The sequence below is a fragment of the Rhagoletis zephyria genome, unplaced genomic scaffold (genome assembly GCF_001687245.7).
Source record: "Rhagoletis zephyria isolate East Lansing unplaced genomic scaffold, Rhagoletis_zephyria_1.1 Rzeph_scaffold_02802, whole genome shotgun sequence".
Lineage (NCBI taxonomy): Eukaryota > Metazoa > Arthropoda > Insecta > Diptera > Tephritidae > Rhagoletis > Rhagoletis zephyria.
This window is the reverse complement of record NW_016159886.1, coordinates 50,454-74,819: the sequence shown is the minus strand read 5'-3', so window position 1 is coordinate 74,819 and position 24,366 is coordinate 50,454. Positions and strand designations below refer to the sequence as shown.

Sequence of the window (24,366 nt, the reverse complement as noted above, 5' to 3'; positions counted from 1 at the left end):
ACACTTTTCTACAGTACAGGGTTGCTTTATTTGGTACTGTTTACAAAACATATAATTGAAAACCACTATTAATCATTTAATTTCGATTTGATTAAAAATTCAAGTTTTCCTTTGTTACTTTTTATTTCTATGTAATTTATAATGGAATTTAAAGGAAGTCATTTTTTGGACAGATGCAGATTTCCAATATTATTATGAACTACATATACATACATATACAAAAGTGCACTACAGGTTATTTGTTCAGATTTTGTTGCAGTAAGTAATTTTTCGTACTTACAAAAATTAACTTTTTGGTATTGGTAAAGAAAACTTCAAACTGCTTAGCAGGTGATCAATATACAGTAAGCGTCAAAAATATTAATACCTTGACGATTTGACGATTTCATTTATTTATATTTTCCATAAAAAATCTGTCAAATTCAATAATTGCCAAAAGAGATTGCAGCAGCAGTTACACTCTGCATGTAAAGTGGCTTTCGGAAGCAGTCATTATTTCTGAAAATCAAACTTTCCGATACTATTTTTTGTCTGTTTACACGGTGAATGCAGACAAGTCCACTTTCAACTATGTTACCAGACATTTTTATGCTTATCATAAAATTAATGACCTGAAAAATTTACTAAACCTGCTTAAATGTGTCACAAAACAGTCACAAAATGTCTAATACATCAATACTTAAATAATCCATATCAGTAGAATTAATCAATTACACGTATTTTTCATATTTCATATAATTTATAATTTTATGCAAATTCAGTGAAAATCGCGTCACAGGGCTACACTCGATTGGTTTGACAGCACCTGAAGCAAGTTGCAATTATTTTTCGAAAGCGATTTGCGTAATTTCAGCTGCAGTTACACCTTGCAATTTTTATTTCCGAAAGTGATTTTTGCAAATGTGCAAAAAGGACTTTGTGGCTGTTTACACAGGAAAGTAGTCTTTCGATTTCGCATTTTGACAGTAAAATGCGACGAAATTCCATACCATGTCATATGACTTGCTGCAAACTTGTATTTCTAATAATGGTAACATTTATACGGGCCCTACTGTGTGTGTGTTCAAGTATACATATGTAGTTAGATTCTTAGGCATTTGTTTTTGTATCATTTGATAAGAACTTTTGTTTGTAAACAACATTAAATAAATATTGGATTATTATTTTTTTCCATACAAAGTTGTGTATTACATTTCTTTATCTAAGAACTAAGTATTCTACATAGTAGAACAAATAATGACTAAACTGGGCGAATTCAGATAGCTGGGAGTTATGACGTTTGGCGTTTGCGTTTGTAAAACTACAATCTCGTTTTAATGGAGATTCGTTTTAGTAAAATGAATCAACTCTATTAGCTCGCATATAATAAATTCCCGAACGTCTTCCTTCAAAACAAAATACATATTTATGTGGAGGAATAAACAGTGTTTTTGACTTAGGGACACCCTAATCTTGTTGGTGTACTTGTTTGTAGAAGCTCACTGATTTATTTAGCACTATATTATTGAACTATAAAAAGGTCAAACATGTGCGAAGCAAAGACAATATGCATTGCGAAATAAAAGGCTCGATTTGCCGCTTATCAGCTTTAAATAAAAGTAACTATGTAATTAACTACTAATACGGTGTTCGCATGGGGCGATTTTACAGGCAACTTTTAGTTGAAAGCAACAATCGCCTGGTGTGAATGGCCTTTCAACTAATCGCTTGCAATGAAGTTGGGTGGCAGCTTATGAATTCATATTCAACAGTAGGTTCTTTCCCTAACAATCCGGACCGGAGAGAATAGAATTAGAGAATAAGAAATAGAGAATAATAAGTTTGCCCTCAAAGCCCAGAAGTAAGGGAACGCAAAAAAACACATTTCGTGCCCAGAATTTGAGAAACAGCTGATTCACGTAGTTTTTGTTTTTGTCACTTCAATGCAAAAACTTGGAAATTGAATTTTGGTTTCACAAATTTGATTTTAAGTATATAAAGATTGAAAATACATCAACAAGCCATTCACTATTCCTTAAAAGCACCAAATAAATGCAGGCAACATGTAAACACAAAACAGCTGACATGCACTTTGACAGTTTATCCATTTTTACCCGGAGAAAAGGCCCGGGCTGTTTCGGGCACCCGCGAGATCCCGCGAACCTATTGCTAGCTTAGGACTCGCGCCTTATCCTTAGCTATGAGGTGCCATAATGAGTACACAAAATTGCAGTTTATTTAAAAGTAGTACACACAAAAATTTATTGAAATATGTATTATAATTTTTCAAAAGGCCCATTTGGGCACCTTGTGCCAAATTACAAAAATAAGTGCCATTTGAAGTAAAATAGAGCCAAAAGTGGCATAGTTTAAGCCAAGTTGGCATGCCATATGTATGTATGTATGTATGTTCCATTTGTACAAATTCCAAGTACTCCCGCGTCATCGAAAGAAAGTTCGAAAACTTAGTGCCTAGTGCAAACTGTCGACAATAAATTATTCAATATGTCATGTACATAGTAGTTGCTATCTGCATACATATGAATGTATGTACTATAGTTACTATGTTGAGCGGGTAAATATTTATTTGGACAATAACGTTGAAGATAGCGAACGATAATAAATGATCACAAATTGGCGAGCCACAAATTCATTGGGAATTATTTAAAAATACAGTAATGACGTGTTGCCACTTACTTTTTATGTAATATTCACGTAAGTACTATTTTTGCAATAAATACATAAATGTACATACATACTTATGTACAGATTTGCTAATGAGACATCAATGCAATTGTTTATGCAATTCTAACCTTAACGTACTTACTTTCACATTTTATTTTCTTGGCACTGGCCAACAAAAAAAAAAATAAAAAAATACTATTGAGTAGAAGCCAATAACATCTGTTGTGTTGATGATTAGGTGATTCGTCGCTTTCTACCTCATTACATTTCAAAGAGGTGATGAGAACGTAAAAGTATACTACACATTGTAAATATATATGTACTATATAAGACAATATGTGCAACAAGTATGTATATATATATATATATAATTGTAGTACATGCACTTGCACAATTAACTTTAAATTGACCGTATGTATGCGTCTCAGTATTCAATTAGACAAAAGGTACGAATATTAAAGAAATTTCGAAATTTTGCAGGAGCAACAGAATGCTTGTAATTATCGCAATTTTTTTTTTAATATCGTTATGTAATCGAACTGGTAACGTTTATCCCCCAGAGTAGATGGCATCGCAGATGGCATCAGCCAGTGATGATAAAGCAGAGTAAGCCTTCTACTGGCACACCTAAAATTAAGTTCCTTCTCCCCCAAGTTTGGAAATTTTCAAGAAAAAATTCCAATCGTTTAACCCATTTCACCAAGACGATCGCATTAATTATTGCAACAATTTCCTACCATATAGAAAATAGCAATAACATTGTTGGCAGCACGAAATGTGTCAAGACAAGCGGAAAATGGCACAAATAGTATGAAGCGCATAAAATATACATATGCAAATAATGTAAGTATGTCTGAAGATGATGTATTTACATACATACATATGTATAGTACATATTAGCGTACATCACCCTCCATACAAACAAAATCGGTCAGTTTTCCATCCGAAATATATATAAAATGTATTATAATTTAAGAATTCCGCCAAAATATTTCGAATATTTCGGAATAATATTAAGATTTACGTGATATAGGTGCAATATATATGAAAATACCACCAACAATCGAGTTTTTACAAATAAAATAAGGGGTTGAGAAATATTTTTTCTAAAAAATTACTCAGATGATAGAGAAGTTTAAGCTTAAAAGTACAAATAAAATAAGGAGTTGAGAAATATTTTTTCTAAAAAATTACTCAGACGATAGAGAAGTTTAAGCTTAAAGTTCTGCATAAATTTATTTAAAAATTCTCTCAACGGAAGCTAAGTTATGAAACTTTTAGAGGTATTTTCAAATCGGTCTGGTCTAGCTCACGTAAATCTAAATATTTTTCCGAAACCTTAAAATCCGGGCCGAAGAAAATAAGCAAGAAAAAATCAATTTTAAGCGCTAAAACATTAGTAAATATGCTTTAAAATATGCTCGAAAAACAAAAACACAAAAAAAATTAAGTACAGTTTAATTTTTTGTTTTTTTTTTATTGTTCAGTTTATTTCAAGTGTTGAAAAATTACAGTAGAGATCTGCGCTGGTCGTTTTAATTTTTTTAAATATATGTTAAGCCCAAAATACAATAACGCAGTGGCAGCGGCAGTTTTTCGAAAGCAGCTATGTCCAATGAAGCGACACACAATACAGCGGTGGCAGCTAGCAGTACTGCTCAGTTTAGCCCAAATTCCAAATTCACTGCCACTGCCTTCATCTCAGCCAACTTCGAATGTTGAATTTGACATATACATATTAAACGCAGCCAACTTCTGTTTGTTCCACGTAAGCCTAAAATACAACAACAAAAATGTCAAAAAATGGAATGTAAAAGAAAACAGACACTGACAACGCCGTAATGTGTTTGCTGCGGCAGTGACTGCCAATATTAGCAGTAACAGCTGATTTTAAAGACCAAAGGTCGTAGTTCGAACTTCGAAGACCCATATCTCGATTTCGGAGGTCACATATTTCATAATATTGTCATTTTAAGTAACCGTCTGATTTTCAGGGCAACCATCTCCCCTGACAAAGCTTTAGAGGGCAGAGAATGTGCATTTTTTGCCTTATAAGAGTGTAAAATTTTAAGAAACAAACACAAACCTTTCTCACAGTTTGTCTATATTTTCGAATCGAAAACGAGAAGAGAAAGGGGCAATCAAAAGGCGGCATTTTTTTGACATAGCGAACGGTTTAACTTAATTTGAAAATGGTTTCGCTTAAACTGAAAATGCTACAGAAACGAAAACAAAGCAAAAGGCTTGCAGAATTTTGAACCATAATAATTTTCTGCCCAATCCTGCAATTTTAAATTGGTTTTATGCAAAAACAATCTCCGCAATTTTTTAATTATTAATTTATTAGCTAATGATTTTAGAATTTTAAAGCGTATAATAGTTTTAACTATTGTATGTAGTACATATGTATCCAAACTTTGATGAACTTTAAGCCAGCCTTAGAGTTATTCGACTCATTTGAAATTCAGTATGAATAATTTTTTAATGAATATTCACCAATTTAGTGAATGCGACCAAACAAAGCTTGATATTTCAAAATAACGAGCACCCTAATGTACATAAGTGTGTGTGTACACTTTGTATACATATTTATATTTTTATGAGCGGTTCCTCCTAAAGTGTCATTACAAACACACCCACTCGCGCTGCCATAACGAAATATACATACATCAGAATATATTTTGTTTTCATTAGTTGTCCGGTTTCTTCTTATACAATGTATGTATGTAAGTACAAATGAATGTATTGCCGGCCCCCACTTGAGTCTCCCACAAAAACAACAACAGCATGGTTGTCACATGTCGCCTGGCAGCGTTTCGGCTCGTCACCGATGCTTTATTTTCTGTTGTTTTTTTTGTCTTATTGTTTTTGCGGTAGCTCTTTTGTAAACGATAGACTCATTTGGGACCAACAACGCCGGAGACGACATTCAGTTCTTTGACCCAAATTATGCGTAAAAATAAGATAAACCGAAAATAAAACGCACTCTTTTTCAATATCGTATGCCATCAGCCGATCTCCTCCACCCACCCGACAATCGTACTAATCGTGCCTCCCCAAACTTGAATGGTTGTTGTCTGTCAGCCACCTCCTGTCGTCGCGTCGCCGCGATATGCAGTTCTGCTTCTATATACGCTCAGGCGTTTCAAATATTCGTGTCACATTTTATTTTTAAATAGGCGACTTTTTTGGTTTTTATTCCGATACTCGCATATGCATACATACATACATACATATGTACATGAAAATACATACATATATACGTACATACATATGTACATATATGGAATGCATGTAGATTCTCTTTGAATTTAATTTTAATTATTTTTTACTTTGTTTACAATTGGAAGATCGGTCAGTGCGTCTTGCGTTTCGGACCATACACATTAGACGCAATTATTGTTGGCAGGCAATTTCATTCAATTGTTGATTTGTTTTTATTTGCATATCGATGGCTGAGTGGAAGATCGACCTATCTCGACAGCCGGTTCGAAAACGCCCTATCTAAGAAAATTTTTCATGAACGATCTATTTCAAAATTTGGTTGCAGAACGCCGCCCTATTTCAGAAATCGGTTCAAAAACGCACCACCTGTCGCTGTCGTTTTAAAAACGCCCTATATCAACATATTTTAAATATATTTTCATTTGAGATATGACAATTTTGAACCTAATTCTGAGATAGGGCGTTCTTCAACCAAATTCTGGAGGAAGATTATATATTAGACGAAAAACCTGATTTATATTAAATATAAATTTAGTTGAAGAGCGCTCCTTCTTTTTAACTCACAAAAGAGGAAATCAAAATTGAATGCTCTTGAATTGAGTTGTAGTGAGGAGGAAGATGGAAGCTGAAGGAGGAAAAAAAGAGGAAGATAAGGAATACCTCAGCGAGGAATTTTTGCGATCTCTATCTTAAAATACACTACTCAAAAAAAAAGAATGGAAGATTTTAAAAAAAGGAAATTAAAGCTAAATATTGGGGCTATCTGATTCATATGCCGGCCTAACTGAAGCATGTTTTTTAAACCCGTGAAATAAAAATAAAACAATTTGCAAAATTTTTTCCGCATTATCACCGGTCTAGATCATCAGACCTCCACCGTGCGTTCGTTTTTGACAAAACGTGGTGTCAAATTAAAAGGCTCGGTCTGTAGTTGCCGACTTTTAAAAAATTTAATTCAAATTATTTAAAAAGTTAAATCTACTATCACAAAATGGATATCAACCGAAATAATTTCGAAAAGTACTTATTTCTTAACTAAATTCAGGAGGGTTGCCACCTATTTAAGAAATTAAATTAAATTGTGTATGAAGGAAATTATGCAATTGAAATATGTTTCACCGAATGAGTGCCAAACGAAAGAGGGTTAAGAAGGTAGTAGGAAAAAATATTTTGAAGAAGGTTGCCATCTCTCAAGTTATATATGTATATATAGATGGAATATAAAGATGTGGGTGTCAAACGAAAGAGTGTTAAGAAATCTTTAGTTTAGACATTTAGAATTTTTTGCAGTGTTTAAATAAGATTTCGACCTGCGAATATATGTTAAATTCAAATTATTTAATAAATTGGTTTGAAAATGACTTATGTATTTCTGAATTGTATTTAGGAGAGTTGTCGCGTGTTAAAAAAAAAAAACTAATTCAATTTAATTCACTGTTAAAATGAAGTAAATAAATACATACATATGTATCAATATCAGGCGAAAGTTAATGAACAGCTCTACCAGTGCATTCCTCGCGAATTCATGCAAAACGGGCCTGGAAGTCGTTGCTGTTGAAAATGTTGGACCAAATTTTAAAGAATTCGTAAAGATCTCATCTGATTTTTAGCCGAATTTTCTATAATGAAATAAACTGTGTACACTTCGATTCTTTTACGAAATTTCGGAAGAAAATCGGTGAAGGAATGAAAATAATGTTGCTATGTGAAGAATTTCTTGCAGATTTTTTTTAATTTTTTTTTCGAACAGAAATTTCTTTATGAGTGCTTGTCAACTACTTCATCTTTGAAGATTCGTAAAAAAAACCCGTTACAGAAATGAGATACTCCTAAAGATTTCGTTAAAGTTTCGGGAACTTAGGTTTGTAGGGTTTTTAACATTTTTATGTACATATAAGCACCCAAACACTTTAAGATTTACATTTACAGTAAATAAGAGTACATATTTATTAATAAAAATATGTAGACACACATGATATGTACATACATACATATGTATGTATGTAATATATGTATGTATTTACATGTACTTACATATCAAAACTTTGCTTCGCGTTGACCATGAATGTTCCAAAAATGTAAAATTCAACCAACAAACACACATACATACAAATATAAAAAATGTGTAGTGAAAATGCTTAGATAGTTTTGTGTCTGTTCGTAGTGTTTTTTTGTTTTGCTTATAGTCGCACCCTAGTTTCAAGGTAATCGAGGCGGGTTATTGCTCCGCAAATCGATGTTTGACTTATAAAAACTATAATGAATATAGAGCGTACTTATGTATGTGTGTGTTTGTCTTTATTTAAACGAAGATAGTCAAGTTTAAATAGTGTTACATGATGTAAGATGTTTGCCATAATCAAGTAATAAATAGAAATCAGTCGGAGATAGGAAGCTTAGAGGGAAGCGAGACACATACCGACAATCAATAAAGTTTAGGTACCTACAAAGTGTTTTTTGCAATACGAGCAACTGTTTTTAAATATTTTATTTCTCGCAAATTCTTTATAAAAACATGGTCAATACTCTAACAAAAATCCAAAAATCAGAGAAGGTTTCTTGTGCAAAACTAAACCAAATTCTGCAAATTTTCAATTTTTCACTACCAATTTTTAATTACATTTTTTAGAAATATTGAGTATGCAGCTTTGCAGCCCATTGAAGTTTAGTAAAGTGTAAATTAGAAGAAGCCACGACTTACCGTTGATTTCTGTTTTTTTTTTGTTGAAGGTCTTCATTTCTCCAAACAATGTATGCTGGAATTATTTGTATTTGTTATATGAAAGAAAATGTGCAAGAGCCTCAACGAAAAAAAATTGCCGAAAACCAACAGTATGTTCTAGCATATTCAAACTTAAACTTAATTATACTAATAGACAAAGTTCAGTTGGGTCTTCGCAACCCCAAGCATCTAGAATTATAGCTAGCCTAGGATATTTAGTCACTTTTTGTGTGATTTCTATGCCATTACAACAATAACTAGTGCAATGTTGAAGATTGAAATTTATGGGAATGAAATCGAAATGAAAAATGTTTGTAAATGTGAAATTCGCGTAATACTTATTGTTGTGATCATNCTCCACGTTCTATCCGGGGAAAGAGGTACCTGATCACTATCGAAGAAAATGTATGGCGTAAGCCGTAAAACCTTGTACGTACAGGTATTTACAGAAGGATCAAAAATTAAGGGGCATAATGTATGGAACTCAACATTCACCAATCAATTAGTAAGCTGCCGGATAACTACAGTATATTCTAAGCGAAAGTTTTGCTGCCAAAACCGGAAGGCTAATCATACAAAATTATTTTCATAAATGTCATAAGCAGCAGGGAAGCCACGCTTCAAAAAAAAATGTTACGACTAAATTCTAAAGGGATTAGTTTTCATGGGGTACAATTCGGCAATAAGTATTTCCTAGAGGCTACTAGCCGGTTTTACAACGGCACGTAGCTTTCGAAACGGTTGTGAGGAGTCGATCGTTTGCTATAGTTGGTTGGATTTCGTATCGTACACAAATTTACACATAGTACATAGAAGATTTATTTTTGAAGGATCAACTTTTTGGACTAGCATTATTGCTGGATTTCTCTGCAGGGTTGTTTTTCTTATGCATTTACACTCAAACAAGTATGTGTATGTGTGAATGTAGAAAATCCGCAAAATAACGCGCATAAAATTTCAACAAAACAAGAAATCATCTTTTTCGAATTCGCATTTGCGGCTAAAATCTCGTGTTTTCTGCAGCATATACAAGTGGTATAAACATACTATGTACATACATACATACATAATATATGCATATTATGTACACCATGCATATTCGAAAACAGCGCAAATAATAATTCTGGCACATTACCAAAAACGCAAAAATTATAATTTTTGTTTTGGTTAAAATTGTTTTCCATTTTTGAGTGAAATGCACAAACAGAGCAGCAGTGCGAAAAACAAAATTGTGAAAACTAATTAATGATGCGGTATATATATAATATTAACATATCGACGGCGGAGTGGCAGCGCGACCTACTATCTCGGCAGACGGTTCGAAAATGCCCTTAGAAAACGGCTCAAAAACGCTCGACTTCAGAATTTGGTTAAAGAATTTGATTGAAAAACGCTGAAAGTATTTTTTATGTTGATATAGGACGTTTTTGAACCGAATTGAGTAGTTCACTTGCAAAGTGCGCTATGTAAAATTTTTTCGATTTTTAGTTTTTGGTGGATTACGTACCAGTATTTAAAGTAGTTTCGTGTCCACTAACAACGCAGTGCAAAATCTTTTTATATTCTGAAAAAAAAAAAATAGCATAAAATGTTAACTCTTCTTCCAAAAGTCGCTATCATACTTATTTATAAACTTTCAAAAGTATCCATCTTCTGATGAACCTAGAAAACTGCTTTAGGTCGTATAGACTGTTTATGTTATCTTATGTCATGGTATGTTATGTTATAATTTTATAAGGCTCTTATTTATCCAAATTTTCAGGTAATAATGAAAACGATTCAATTTAAATGTTACTTGTTGTCGTAGTCGTTTTTTTTTCAAATTTATGGCTTTCTATTATAAAATCACATAACGCTGTTTGCAAGTGGATTACTCAATTCTGAAATAGGGCGTTCTTGAGCAATTTTCTGAGATAAGTAGAGAGTAAAATCAATAGATCCTTACGAATTCGCCGCGATTTGTTACGAGTCGCCCCGTGCATTATAACCAAGGTATTACTGCCGAAATTCGACCACTTTTCTAGCTTTTTTTCAAACAGGTAGTAACATTAGAGCAAGGCGAATTTATACAAGGGGGTCAAGGCGAATTTATACAAGGTGGTGTTAATGGTGAATTTAGATTTTCNCGGTATTACTGCCGAAATTCGACCACTTTTCTAGCTTTTTTTCAAACAGGTAGTAACATTAGAGCAAGGCGAATTTATACAAGGTGGTCAAGGCGAATTTATACAAGGTGGTGTTAATGGTGAATTTAGATTTTCGCCGCGGTACTTCTTAATGCCAAAACGATGTCTTTGTTGTAATAGGGATTGGCCTTGTTTACAACAAACACATCATTTTAACATTCAGAAGGACCGCGGCGAAAATCTAAATTCTAAAGTAATGGTCCTTGGACCCGATCATCTTCGAATTAATTGAACTCAATGCCAACTCGACTCAGAAGGGTACGGAGCAGCAAGCGATACTGGGAGAGCTCACTGATTTATCGAATCAGGGGATATAAAGTATAAAACACACATAACGGGTACTGGTTTTCAATCTGAAGCAAAATTCTTAATAAATTTTATTCCTTTGCATTACAAGGCTCCACCTTTGAAATCTAAGTTAGGTTATTATTGATTACCCATCAATACTTTCAATTTTAACTTCGCCAGATTTTTGCGAATTTTCCCACACTCTTAAGTTTTTGTAGCGATTTTAAATTAAATCTATTGATGAATAATTAACAATCGATTAGCTGATAGTGCAAACTTGCACTTGTTATACTAAAATTGATCGGGCTATAAAACTGCACTCTTAGCGAAGTTAATCCGCACCGTTCGTTGGATTACAAAAGATGAGATGTCAAATGAAAGGGATTGGCCTCTAGAAAAGCACTAATATTATATATATATTTTTGATAAGGTTGCCACCTGTTAATAAAATTACCATATTCGATCAGTTCTGTACCGTCACGAAAAGACTTATATATGGCCTTATTCATAAAAAATAAAGTAGGTTTAAAGAGCCTTATAAACTGACGTTTTCATACATTTTTCAATTTATAAACCTTTTATAAAGCAACTTTACTTTTTATAAATAAGGCCATTAGCCTCTGGATGTGTAATAATGTATTATTTTTCTCAGTAGGGTTGCCACCTGTTTAAAAACTATAAGATCTTCACCGTTCGTTGGATAAAAAAAATAAGATACCAAGATACCAGAAAGTACATGGCCTTCGCATGTACAAAAACCTTAAGTTTTTTGAGTAGGGTTGCCATTTATTTAAAATTACTATCTTCTGTACATAGTATAAAGGAAAGGCGAGATATTTGAACCACGTTACTGAACTGATTTAGACAAGATTTTTTATGTATATAATAAACGAAGTACATGCTGACATATGAATTCTTTCTCCAAATACGTAAATGTACATCAGGGATGTTGCGAATATTTGCATTCGCATTCGTTATGCGAACTATTCTCGCATCATTTTACACATTCGCATTCGCATCAAATGATACGAATATTTTGAGAATGCGAATGTGTACATGGGCAGAGAGTCCACTCTAATATTGTTAAAATGGCTCTAAGTCTATCTAACCAGGGTGCGGGCAATAACCGTCTTTTAGCTTCAGGCGCTAAACGATTAAGTAGTATATCAAGTACTGCTAAAAGTCTTATAAGCAACCTAGAAATAATTTTAGATTCCTCCAGCAAAAGCGAAGGCTCGCATGTAAACTCTGCAGAGATTAAAAAATGTGAAATAAAACCTCAATTGAAGGCCTATCTTAAAGAAAAACGAGCTCATCTCGGTGAAAATCCTCTCGATTTGTGGAAAACTAAACTAAAATACGACAAATTGACAGATCTGGCACGCAAATACTTGAGCGTTCCACCCGCCAGCGTTCTAAGTGAGCAGTTGTTCAGTACAGCTGGCCTTATATTTATACGAGCCTCTAAGAAAAGGCAGCAAAATTATTATTTTTGAAATATAATATGCCCCTTTTGAACTTTGACTACTAGTTTAAAACACTGCACAGGTTAAGCACTCGTTCAGTGTTCTAATAATTTGCAAAATTTTTAAGTAATAAAAAACGTTCACTTAAGTTCATTATAGGTTTTTTTAATAGTATTCCTAACATTCGCGTTCGCATTCGCATTACGAAAATTCGCATTTGCACATTGGCATTCGTGAATGTGAAAAATATGACATTCGAAACATCCCTAATGTACATACATATCGTCGCCTGGGTAAAAGATTGTCGTAACCGCCATTTTGACGATTTTTAGTTCTAGATGCAGTCATATATTTTGAAATAAGGTCTTTCGATTGGTGGTATCAGTTTTTAGATATCTCCTTTAGTTTCCGAGATATTGACTACAATTTTTTCGATAATTTAGTAAAAATTTAGCTAGTGATGCAGTCATATTAAACTAATCAATATCTTAGAAATTATGTTCTCCATTTTTGTATATCTCCTTTAGTTTCCGAGATATTGAGTAAAAATTTAGTAGAAATTTTCATCACATTTTGTCGTATTTCATACAAAGTGGCTGGCAAATTGTGGCCAAATGGCGCTTACGACAAAATTTTACTAAAGAAAATTAAATAATTCAGAGTTTTGTGAACTAGTAAAATTTTCAGAGACTTTGGAGAAAATCTATCTTCGCGTTTTTGAGAAATTGTATTCCAAACTTCAATCGCGACTTCCCACAACCTACCGAAATTAACATACAACTATCTTTTACCCAGGCGACGATGTGCATACATTCAGCGCGCAGCGAAGCCTCGCTTATCCGTGGCCGGCTAGTATTTTTATAAAAGAAAAAATCGAAAAGTAATTAAAATAAAAACCGTTGCATATATTGCGAAAAATTCTCTGTGCAAATACTTTTGTGCGCCACTGCAAGTACCTATGCTTGTATGTACCGGAAGGACAGATTATTGCAGGTAGAAACTATGCATAATATACAAACTATATGTACCTATGCATGTATGTAAACATAAATCATCAAATGGCCACAACTTTTATGATGAGTGAACAATATCGCTTGCGACTGGTCCAATGACGAAAGAAGCCATGCGGCGGAGCACATGTATCGATACACGCCGAATTGTGTATATAAATACATACATAAAATAGATACATACATATGTGTTACGTTCTCTGGTTTTTACATACGTCTTTGATTACCTCCAACATTGGAGGGCCGACAACGTGGAACGTGAAACGGCATGGAGTCTAGTACGAAAACAAATCGTTGAACAGGTCAATTCGAATGAATATGTGCATATGTACCAGTGTTGCCATGTAGTTGAACATAGAAATCGTCAAAATGGTTCTCGTCCTTTAAAATAAACCGCGTGCGGAAAAAATTTTGGCAGCTGATTATTATACGAAAAAAAAATAAATATAATAAACCTTTTACGAATTACAAAAAATCAACTTTACTTATAACAGAAATATGTTTAATTGGATTTAGATAAATAACATACACATTATTCAATGAACTAAGCTGATAAAAAAATTTCCTGCTAGAAATATTTCTTTAACCCTTGTATGTTGGAGGTAGGTACTTGGGTACATAAGCGATTATTGTATCGAACTTTTAAATTAGAAAATTGCCAATATGTATGTACATATATGGTGAAAGAACCCTTTCCCAAAAACCTTCGAATTCAAAAGAAAGACCTGAAATGAAAAGTTTGCTATCTACTTTTAAAATGCTTTTAGAATACATATATAAAAATCTTTTAGTTTGGGTTAAAGACTTTTGTGTTATAGTTTTAAAAGCCCAATAATTTTCTGAAAAAGTAAAAAAAAAACGAAAAATCGCCACTAAAACAACAGGCAATCAAAAACTGCACACAATGAAAAAAATCATCATTTGCTTGTCGAAATCGGTCAAATCGTCAAGACAGTTAAAAATCTTCCAAATGACGATCAAAGTTCAACTGGCAACACTGTTATGTACGTACATATCGTCGATGTTTTTGCAAAACCGCCCATCGTCCAATTGCCAAACCGCCTATCTTACGGCACTCAAATTTTACAGGAGAGCGAAAAAACGGTTTATTCTTTGAAGGCATTGCGTTGATAGGTGGTATTTTCTCTAGCTATAATTTTACAAATCTATTGTTTTGATAACGATTTAACGATTTTCATGCATCGATGCCTGGAGTTCATGGCTAGCAAATCTCAATTTTGCCATAACGGCGATTTAGGCGGTTTTGCAAAAACATCGACCATATGTATGTACGTATGTATGTATTTTAATATTTTAGAAAAGCTGTTTAGCCTTCGTTGCTGCTATCAGTTTTGTTGCTATTGCGTCGTAGGCCTACAAACTATCGCTCTTATATATGTACATATTTAGCAAGCATTTGTTTATCTATTTAATATACATCGATGTACATAATTTTGCTTAAATAAAGTGTTTGTACACAGTAGCTAAGTTGCGTTTTCATATACATACATACATACATACATATGTATGTACATAAATAAATTGTCCGAAATTGAAACATTGAACGGATAACTGTCCATCTCCTGGCAGGATAACACAGGCAATGACAGCGAACCTTGATCGCTTAAAAGAAATGCTAAAAGCCAGCAATTGATTTGGCATACTGATTAAACAAAAAATGTGATATTTTTGGAGTACCTATAGCCATGACGTACGAAGCAGCATTCCTTTTAGAGCAAACATATCCACATGCATTATATAACGTTATAAAAGTTATATATTTTAGAATGCACACGTACATATGTACGTATTTCTATTTACATAAACGAAAATTTAAGCTGAAATTAGTCGAGAACGCAGAACGTATACTTAAACGCAGTCTGTATACGCAGAATTTTGTCGATTACTGGAGCCCTCAGTGTTGCTTACTACACTGTTGCCACTCTTCAATGCCTTTTCATAAACTTACCCTTTCAACTACAATTTTTGGTGCTATAATAGATCGTAGCTTAATATAAACTACTTAGTTTTTAACAAAAAACCTTATTCAATAGTAAATTTCAAATATTTTAAACGTATTTTGAATAGGAACTTATAACTTTTTTACATCTGCAAAACTGACGAAGTGGCAACCATCTAAAGAAGGAGAAATCAGCTGACACGGAAAAATCTAAATTCCGCAGATTTCTGCGCTACGGGCTACAACTACAGAAAAATTCTGCGGTGTTGAATTTTCATTTACATGGCGCTTTGGTAAGACAGATCGTGTCAGCTGACTCGGGTTTACGTACCGGTAGGTTTACGTTCTTGACTAATTTCAGCTTTAATGGGAGCTACGCACATACATATGTACGTCCGGAGATACATACGGACTTGTATGCATGCGCAATTTCAGTTTAGTTCTTTGTTCCTTTTGCACTTTCACAGTGAAAACTTTTTAATTTTCGCAGTGCTCAAAATTAATGCAGATTTTTCATCGCTCGGTATACATAAATATGTGTGTACCATTTTCATATGGACACTGAATTTATTACAAACTACATACATACATACCTACGTCTGCATACACGCTTAAAAGTTATTTATATTCCTATTTTGCGCATTTAGCTCAAGAAACTGAATTGCGTGAAATGGTAAGTTGCAATTGCCGTACTTGGAAGCATTGTGTGGCGGGGGTGTGCCCACCAAGTAACCCGGCCTTCGCAGACGCAGTTTCAAATTACCAAAAGAATTTAGCAAGCTTTTAATCTCGACTTATTTTGTATATAAGTACATATAAGTTTTTGCTCAAATTTCACTCACCGGTGATATTTTTAATTGCAAATCTTAAACTATAGTTTAATCACTCCTTTTAACGAAATATATTCGACCGAAATAGTTATCTATACGAACTGTTCGAAAATCGAAGAGCAACTAAAATGTCCATGATGTTTTCGCTTGGCTTTTCAGATATCCGCTTTTATGTATCTTCGCATTTGTACAATTGCTTTTATAATGTTGTTATTTTCGTTGTTTTGTTTTCGTCGTTTATTTACATTTACCTTTGTGTGTAATTCGTACGTGTCAGTGATGGAAATTAAAACTTTCTTGTAAGCATACCGAAAAAACTCTGACAAAGCATTAAACATAAATCTATAAAAACAGCATGATTCAGTAACAAAGGTTTGCTCAGAAAACAGTTTGCTCTGCAACCTTTTGTAACGGAGTGTCAAAACTCTAATGTCACTAGTGAAAAAACCTTTAATTATTGAATCATGTAAAAACAGCCCGTTGAAAAAAAAAACGATTTCCGTAACTTGAAAGACCTTATCTGAAGTTGTATGTTTACGCTCAGCAGTATATGTATATGCAGTTATGACTGGCAAAAAATTACCCAATTTGTAGGTACACACATATGTGCAGATTAGGTAGTCGCTTTCCAACACTTGTACGTAATGAAAGCAAGGAAAATATGTGATAACTAGCTCAGGGTTGCATTTTCGATAAGTGATATAAATTGTTTACACCTTCAAATTTTACGACTAAAGCCCTGTATGCAGCTCTCAAGAAAACGGTCAAGAAAAAATTGCCATTATTTCGCGTGTGTGTCCAAGGAATTTTGACATTTTTGATACCTCACAGCCTGTTGCCTCACTCTTTCCTCAAGAAATAATGGAACGGGCATATATTTCTGTTTCAAACCTGGGTTGCCTTGTGCTCTTTTTTCACAAAAAACTTTAGAAAACCGTAGTAGAAAGCGTAGTAAATTTCTTAAGAACTGCGTACTGCCTTAAGGAAATTTGGCTCAAGAAAATTTCTTAGCCATTTCTTGTACGTCATTTTATATGGAGTTTTTGCTTTTCTTGAGAGCTGCATACAGGCCTTAACCACGTTCGTTCCGATAAGCTTCTTAACCAGAATGATCCAGATCTACATACAGGGGGGTTCTGCAATATACTTTCGAGTGAATTTCAACCCCTGCCAATTTGAATTTCAAAGCAAATTTGATTGAAATTCACTCGGGAGTGAATTGCAGAACCTGTCTGATACTCTGGTCAATAGTGTACTTTTAAAGTAAAATGCTAGCGCTAGCATTCAGGAACTCCATCCTTTAGAGCAAGTCAATATAAAGCAAGAACTCAGACGTTAGTTTCTTAAAAGTAATACACAGATTGTTTCCTGAAATTATAAAAAAATGTATTTTTATATTTGGTCCAGGAGGTTGAATTTTTTATTCCTGATCCTTTAATAAAATCTGCTCATTTGAATTTATTTCTTCATTCCCTTTGAGTTGATTTTCTGCAGATGAATCAGTATTTACTTTAGGTTTAGCACCCTTTCGTACAGGTAAAGTTTCCATTATAGCATCTGTCCAAGACTTCCCTTCAGTAACACGCATCAGTATTTCAAAAACTAAAATATATATTTGTATGAGATAAATTTAAATGAATCTATATCATGCAATATCTAGAATTTAAATTATATACCATGAAATGTGCTTAGCACCGCACGTGTTTTCATATTAACGTGTTCGCTCAGCGGTAATCGCGCGGTACGCAGTCCGATTTCAGTTGCTCTTTTATGGCATAGGCCCTTATGATGATTATGATCAACCAAACCTCCAATCACATACACAAAATCTCCTTCAATACGATCTAGCACAGTGTCAGATTCACAAGTGAGATACACTATCTTCTCCTTTGGGAAGACATCATTGTGCGTTTGGTTGAAATGGTATTTTAAATGCCAATTCTCCCAGCCATCATTTCGTTTAAGGCTACTATGAATTCGCCCGTCAGTTTTGATGCCGGTGATATGCAGATGACCTGGGCATTTGGAACGACGGTTAATCGTATAAATGCGTAGGCACTGTTTGATACATTTCGACACGTCGCGATCATGCATCAAATCGTCGTAGTCCAAATCTATAGCAACACAAAGCTTACCCGACTGCTGCTCAGTGCACTGAAGTTGACGTTTCTTTAACTCTTTTCGAGACGGTCCAACACGTGCTGGTAATCCTTGAGCATGTGCTTCAAGACGCTTTAGTTTCTGCCTTTCACGCTCTTTCAGGCGTCGGACTTTTTTTAGCTCTTCGTATTTTTCCAATCTTTTCTGTTTCTTCAATTGATTCTTACTCAGTGGGGTTGCAGGCGTTTCTCCAGGTCCTCGCGGTTTTGTTTCGATTCCGGATTCATTTTCTGTTTGCTGCTTGGCATCTCCAATTTTTTGCAATTTTATTTGGGGCTCTAAACTTTCTTCCGGCATTTTTGTTTTTATCAGGCATCAGCTGAGCGAAATTCGTGCAAAACGTAGGCAAAAAGAAAAGCAGAGCTGTTAAAAGTGTTAGGTTGCAAACAGAGTGAAAGCGAAGCCGGAGACGAAGATGAAGACGAAGACGAAGCCGAAGACGAATTGCTTGCGTTGCGGGCAAGCTGGCGAGTGTACATAGTGGAAGATGAATGATATGAAGATTTGTTTCTAAATAAAAACATTTTTAGGATAAAATCAAAAGAAAATAAAGAAAAAACAGCAATTCATGAAATAATTTGTATAGGACAACTTTTGGAGAATTTCGCCACTTGTATTATGTGTTACGGCAAGACGGACAGACATTTTTCAAATATACAAGAATGCCAATTAATACGTTTGATTACATTTTGCCAAAAATTTAGCCAATTTCTTGAAAAACGCGTTTTTTCACAATTGCAAACATTTAAATAAATTGTAAACAATTGATCACAGCAAGCGATTCGTCTTGGAAAACAGTACCGCACTGTTTCAAGCTGACCGCTTGCGCAACGTCTTCATCTTCGTCTTCGTATTTGCTTGCACTGTGATCACTTTCATATGTTTACTACTGCACTGTTTTTCGTCTTCGGCTTCGTCTTCATCTTCATCTTCGGCTTCGCTTCCACTCTGTTTGCAACGCTCTCGTTATAAACTGAAATAATAGCTCGGTCAGAATGGGCACTTGGAGGCGAAAGCCGGAAGGTATTCGAAGTTGCGTCCATTACCGGCGGTCTTCACGTGCTGGCATATCTTGCATGCGTGACGATGCATATTTGTCCTTTCTTTCTTTTCTGCACCACAGGATGCTTTTGACATGGCGAGACGGCACAATGGGCAAGTTTTTAAGACGCAACTGTTGCGGAAATGCTGTCCATTGTTGAGTTAAACAGTTACGCCTTAGAGACGGTATTATACACAAACTGTGAAACGAGTTGCTGGTATTTGTAAACAAGCAAAATCAAATAAAAGATCACAAAAAGAAAAACTTTATTAACATGATTCAATAATTAAAAGTTTGTTCACTAGTGACATTCGAGTTTTGACACTTATCTATGTATGTACATTAGAGTAATCCAAAAATGCATGTGAAAAAGTAAAGTCGGAATTTTAATGCCCTCACCCAGAAGGATTGTTCTATATCGAAAAATATACCCCTATTTTTTAATTTGAAATCAAAAAATATTTAGAGGTCGCTCAAAGCGCTCAAAGTTTTCCAAACCAATCCATTGAGTGTTTTGTTAACGGATTTGCATACATTTAGAAAATATTAGCATAGTCCGGTCTACTTTAAATTGCCATAAAATTGTTGCACAGTGTTATAAACCTTTATAGATTTTTGAAGCTTTAAAAACTTTGCTGCAGTAAAAAAGGTTTACAAATTTGAAAAAGTTTTCATCAAAACGTTTCCAAAATTTTGACTGACATCTAAATAAACTACGTGATTTTGAATAGAAGATGCCACATTGGCAACGCATGCATTGCCGAAACTGATAAAGTTCGCCCAACTCTCTACGCATTGACGCGCATAAATGCGTCAAAACCACAATGTATGGAACGAATTCAAACCAGCTGATTTTTGGCCAATCAAATTGAGGCGTTTCGTTTGCGGCAACGTTTTCATTGTGCCGTCTCGTCATGTTTAGCGCGTCTTGTCAGTCAAAAGCAGAATTGAATTTCTATCTGGCGGGGCATTTATGTCACAAATTGAATACAACCAGTGTTCGGGCTTAAAATTATGTGGTAGAATCTGGAAAAAATGTTGTAGATTTCAAACAAAAATGTGGCAGATCTCAGGTTTGGATCAAATTTTATACAAAAATTAAAAAAGTTCTGCAAGGTTTCACCTAAATTGTAAAAAAATATTTTAATATAATAAAGTGCAAGATTGAAGTTGCTTAAAATTGCATTGAGTTTTGACAATTTTTCCTTCCATATCATGATATTTTTCGAACACATTTTGAGAGATTTCTGCAACTTTGCGGAGTGCTGCCAGCATTTCTTTTTATCACATCGCGATGTAGCGAACAAATTTGGCACGTTCCAGAAACCGCTACTTGGGTTCGCCGATTTTGACAATTCTCAAGTAAAAGTAAACAACGCCTTAGAAACTTTAGATGCAATGAAATTTGCTAATACTTTCACAAAAATCGCCGTTTTTTAACATTTTAGCTGTTGTTTTTATAATAGGTTTATTGCCGTTATCGAAGTTTTTTTAACCGGAAAATTTTATTACCAAAAAATGTTACCAGTTCTTCTCACCGCGATTCTAGGTACGCTGGTAATGCAGTTAAAATATTCAACAATTCAGCTATGAAGAATTGTGTAAATTCTGGCATTGCGTATTTCACGGGGCAAAATTAACCGGTTACAAGAGTACACAGAATGCACGGTGCAGCGAACAAAGGTGGCGCCGTCAGTGGTACCGCTACTTTGGTTTCGCCGATTTTGACATTTGTGGTAACTTGTAAATAAACTTTTGTTACCAATCAGCGAAAGAGAAATTTGAATTATAAGTGAAAACTCAGTTTAAATCGTGTTAATTTGCAATTTGTGAGTGATTTTTGAGTTGAAGACGCGTAAAAACCAATATAATGAAGTGCTGTGTGTTAAATTGCGACAGTCGTCAAAATGCAAGAAGCGTAGATGCAAGTGTAGCGCTGGGACGAATCGCTGCATTTTGTGTACATAGGGTACGGCAAAGCCGTTCCCGAAATGTTTCTCTATTATTATATTAACAGCATTTCCTCACAATGATTTTGTTTCTGCTCCACGCAGCCTCCATTAGCAAGTTAACTAATCAATCCCGCAGAGATGCTGCTGCAATTTTCTGCAGCAGCCTTAATTGCAAAGCAATGGAGTGCACTAAAACGTTTGCTGAAGCAGCCTCAATTGCAAAGCAATGGAGTGCGCTAAAATGTTCACTGTTCTCTAATAGATTAGGTGAAAAATGCAATATTTTCACATTTAGCAAAATTAAAACACGTTTTTCGCTGTAAAGTGAACTGCCTTGGCAGTATCAACTCGTTCTTCTTTTCGCTCTATTCTTTGTTTACTTGTGGTACACAAATGTCAACGCCCAGGACGGCGCAATCTTGTATTCTATCATTCTTGCACAGAATGCGAGAAGGTTTTAAAAATTGACAGGAACTTTATTTACCGGTTATAAACTTTTTATTACCAGCGCAGAATAGACCTGTCACGTTCTTTGGTAGATGCTCAAAAAAGTGCAGATCTATCACAATGTGGTAACACCCGTTCACTGAATACAACCCTGTCTGTTCTACCTCCGAAAAAAGAAAAAGCCGAGCGTGCGTCGTTTTGTATCGTGTCAAATGTCAAATAATTCGAAACAATAGTTAACGGCAGTTGCGTTTTTTTCTTTCAACATAAAAATTTGAGAACGGTAGATTTCTTTGCGAAATTCTCAACTATCCGTAAAATTATCATTGAGTAGAGATTATAATAATTTTGATTGTTAATATTTGAATTCATTATTGATAAAAAGCGTAACACAGGGTGAAGACGGGCGAAACTGTGTACTACGACATTTTGAAAGAGGCGGCGCGGCAAAAGAAAAGATTTATAAATTTAAAGAAAAAATATCGGATCGGAAAAAAATCAGTGAATGTGTCTTCGTTCTTCAGTTTGTCATTGCTTTTGTACCGTGGGTTTGTGAAGTAATAAATTTCCAAATCTTATAATAGAAATTCGAAGTGAGCCAGGTAGACAAAAAGCTGGCAAATATAGGATAGGGAATACGCTAAGAACTCAAATACACACTGTTGGAAAACATGGAAGTACGTAACTGGAAAAACGTTCTCTTACATTGGGTAAGTGTTGGTCTGAAAATGGCAGCATCTGCCAATCGTCCCTAATTGATCACTATTTTGTTATCTATTTACCAATCTTATGTTGCCCTTTAGTTAACCGAATGCGGATTCGTTGCTGGTAACTACTTTAGCTTGGAACAAACAGATATTGACGAGTTCTATAGAAACTTTCGCTCCAACCATAAACTAGTACAAAAATCAGAACCAGAAGGCAATATCATTTCTTTCTTGAAAGGTAATGCAGATATATTTTATACATATTTCAATGACATATTTCCTTTTCATACTTTCAGAACAATACCCAGATTATTCTCCCCTACTTGACGATGAAAATACCCTTAGTTCAACAGAGTATTTATATGTTTACTCTCTTCTTTTGCATTTTTCTTGCGTAAAATATCCTGAAACAAATTTTCATGATATCTGTAAGAGATTATCTGTTAATAACCAGCGCCACATTGCGGCTTTCTTCAATGAGTTGATAGATTGCCAGTCTATAAACCGTGATAAATTGTGTCAAGCTATTGCTGGCACATTACTGAAAAGTACAAATTCATCAGGTTCAGGAAATGATAGCCACTCGAGTGGAAATAATTCGACTGGCAATAATCTTAATTTTCCCTCATCATCGTTTCCTCGCCCGGACTCGCCATTTCGAACGGCACGCTATGCTCCAGGCAATAGCAGTCCACGTATTGTGCCACCAACACCGAAATCGGCGATGTTGGAGGAGCGAACACGAGAGCTCTATAATTTGCGCGTAAGTAAAATAAAATTGTATTCCAAAGTTAAACTCTAAATTATCATTACTGCAGGCACAATTGGAGACCGAAAGATACGAGAAGGGGCTGCTGGAAGTACAAATAAAACAAAATGAGGAGAAAATTAAAAAACTAAGTATGCGATTAATATTCCTCAGTGTTTGTTAAATCCTCTTAATTTTGCCCATAACCTTCTTTGCAGATCAAGACCATAAAAAATTGCAACAAACAATACAAGCATTAAGAAACGATATACTTACACAGAACGCAACAGAAAGCAGTTCACCAAACAAAGATGGAGAGCAGGTTAGTTTATGTCAGGGATTAAATATATAAAATAATATAAATATATTGCATAACAGCGAAAATAATTTCTTGTTTGGCGGAGTTATTCTTAGAAAAGAATATTTCTTGTAGAAATAACTCTCAATAGACCTATCAGGTGCATACTTCTTTCAATATCTAACTCAAAATAGGTTTGTCGCTGCCACTCATTCTTTTTCTTCTTTATAAGATAATATTCATAAGCAATAACCGCCTAAGTCGAAAAACCTGAATTCGAGAAAAAACGTTTTAAACATTTGGATTGTAATGTTAACCTTATGGGGAAAACAAAATATATTCGCCTATAACTTTTTAAATAGCCTAGTTAGGGGGATGGGGATTTCACATACACATGGAATAGTAGTAGCAGAATACAATCGCATATATGTATAACTCAATTATTTCTTAGGCGGTTATTGCTTATGAGCACAGATATATAGACGGTTCAGTGGAAGAACGACCTATCTTGGCAGCCGGCTCGACAACGCTTAATGTTAGAAAATAGAGTTTGCTTGAAGAACGCCCTATCTCGGAATTTGATTGAAAAAAACGCCCTATCCCAGAATTTGATTGATGAACATAACATATGGTTCAAAAACTCCCTATCTCAGCTGCCGTT

At 34.5% G+C, this 24,366-nt stretch overlaps 2 protein-coding genes across 5 annotated transcripts in view; one reads left to right on the top strand and one right to left on the bottom strand.

Moving 5' to 3' along the window:
- Positions 1 to 17,715: 17,715 nt before the first annotated feature.
- Positions 17,716 to 24,366, bottom strand: part of LOC108367750 (tRNA methyltransferase 10 homolog A-like) — a 28,306-nt gene continuing 21,655 nt past the window's right edge. Inside the window, exons 1-3 of one of the 3 annotated variants that reach the window (XM_017622446.1) lie at positions 18,487 to 18,884; positions 18,028 to 18,366; positions 17,716 to 17,953 (exon numbers count right to left, since the gene is read on the bottom strand). In XM_017622446.1, the coding sequence (XP_017477935.1) occupies positions 17,772 to 17,953; positions 18,028 to 18,366; positions 18,487 to 18,808 (843 nt within the window). In that variant the 5' untranslated portion in view covers positions 18,809 to 18,884 and the 3' untranslated portion in view covers positions 17,716 to 17,771. Of the gene's footprint in view, positions 17,954 to 18,027; positions 18,885 to 24,366 lie in introns of those variants that run through there. The other 2 variants (XM_017622445.1, XM_017622444.1) reach the window with 2 other exon arrangements.
- Positions 22,082 to 24,366, top strand: part of mud (mushroom body defect) — a 32,742-nt gene continuing 30,457 nt past the window's right edge. For both annotated transcript variants that reach the window (XM_017622442.1, XM_017622443.1), the window contains exons 1-5: positions 22,082 to 22,662; positions 22,756 to 22,897; positions 22,956 to 23,422; positions 23,478 to 23,559; positions 23,626 to 23,729. In XM_017622442.1, the coding sequence (XP_017477931.1) occupies positions 22,624 to 22,662; positions 22,756 to 22,897; positions 22,956 to 23,422; positions 23,478 to 23,559; positions 23,626 to 23,729 (834 nt within the window). In that variant the 5' untranslated portion in view covers positions 22,082 to 22,623. The remainder of the gene's footprint in view (positions 22,663 to 22,755; positions 22,898 to 22,955; positions 23,423 to 23,477; positions 23,560 to 23,625; positions 23,730 to 24,366) is intronic.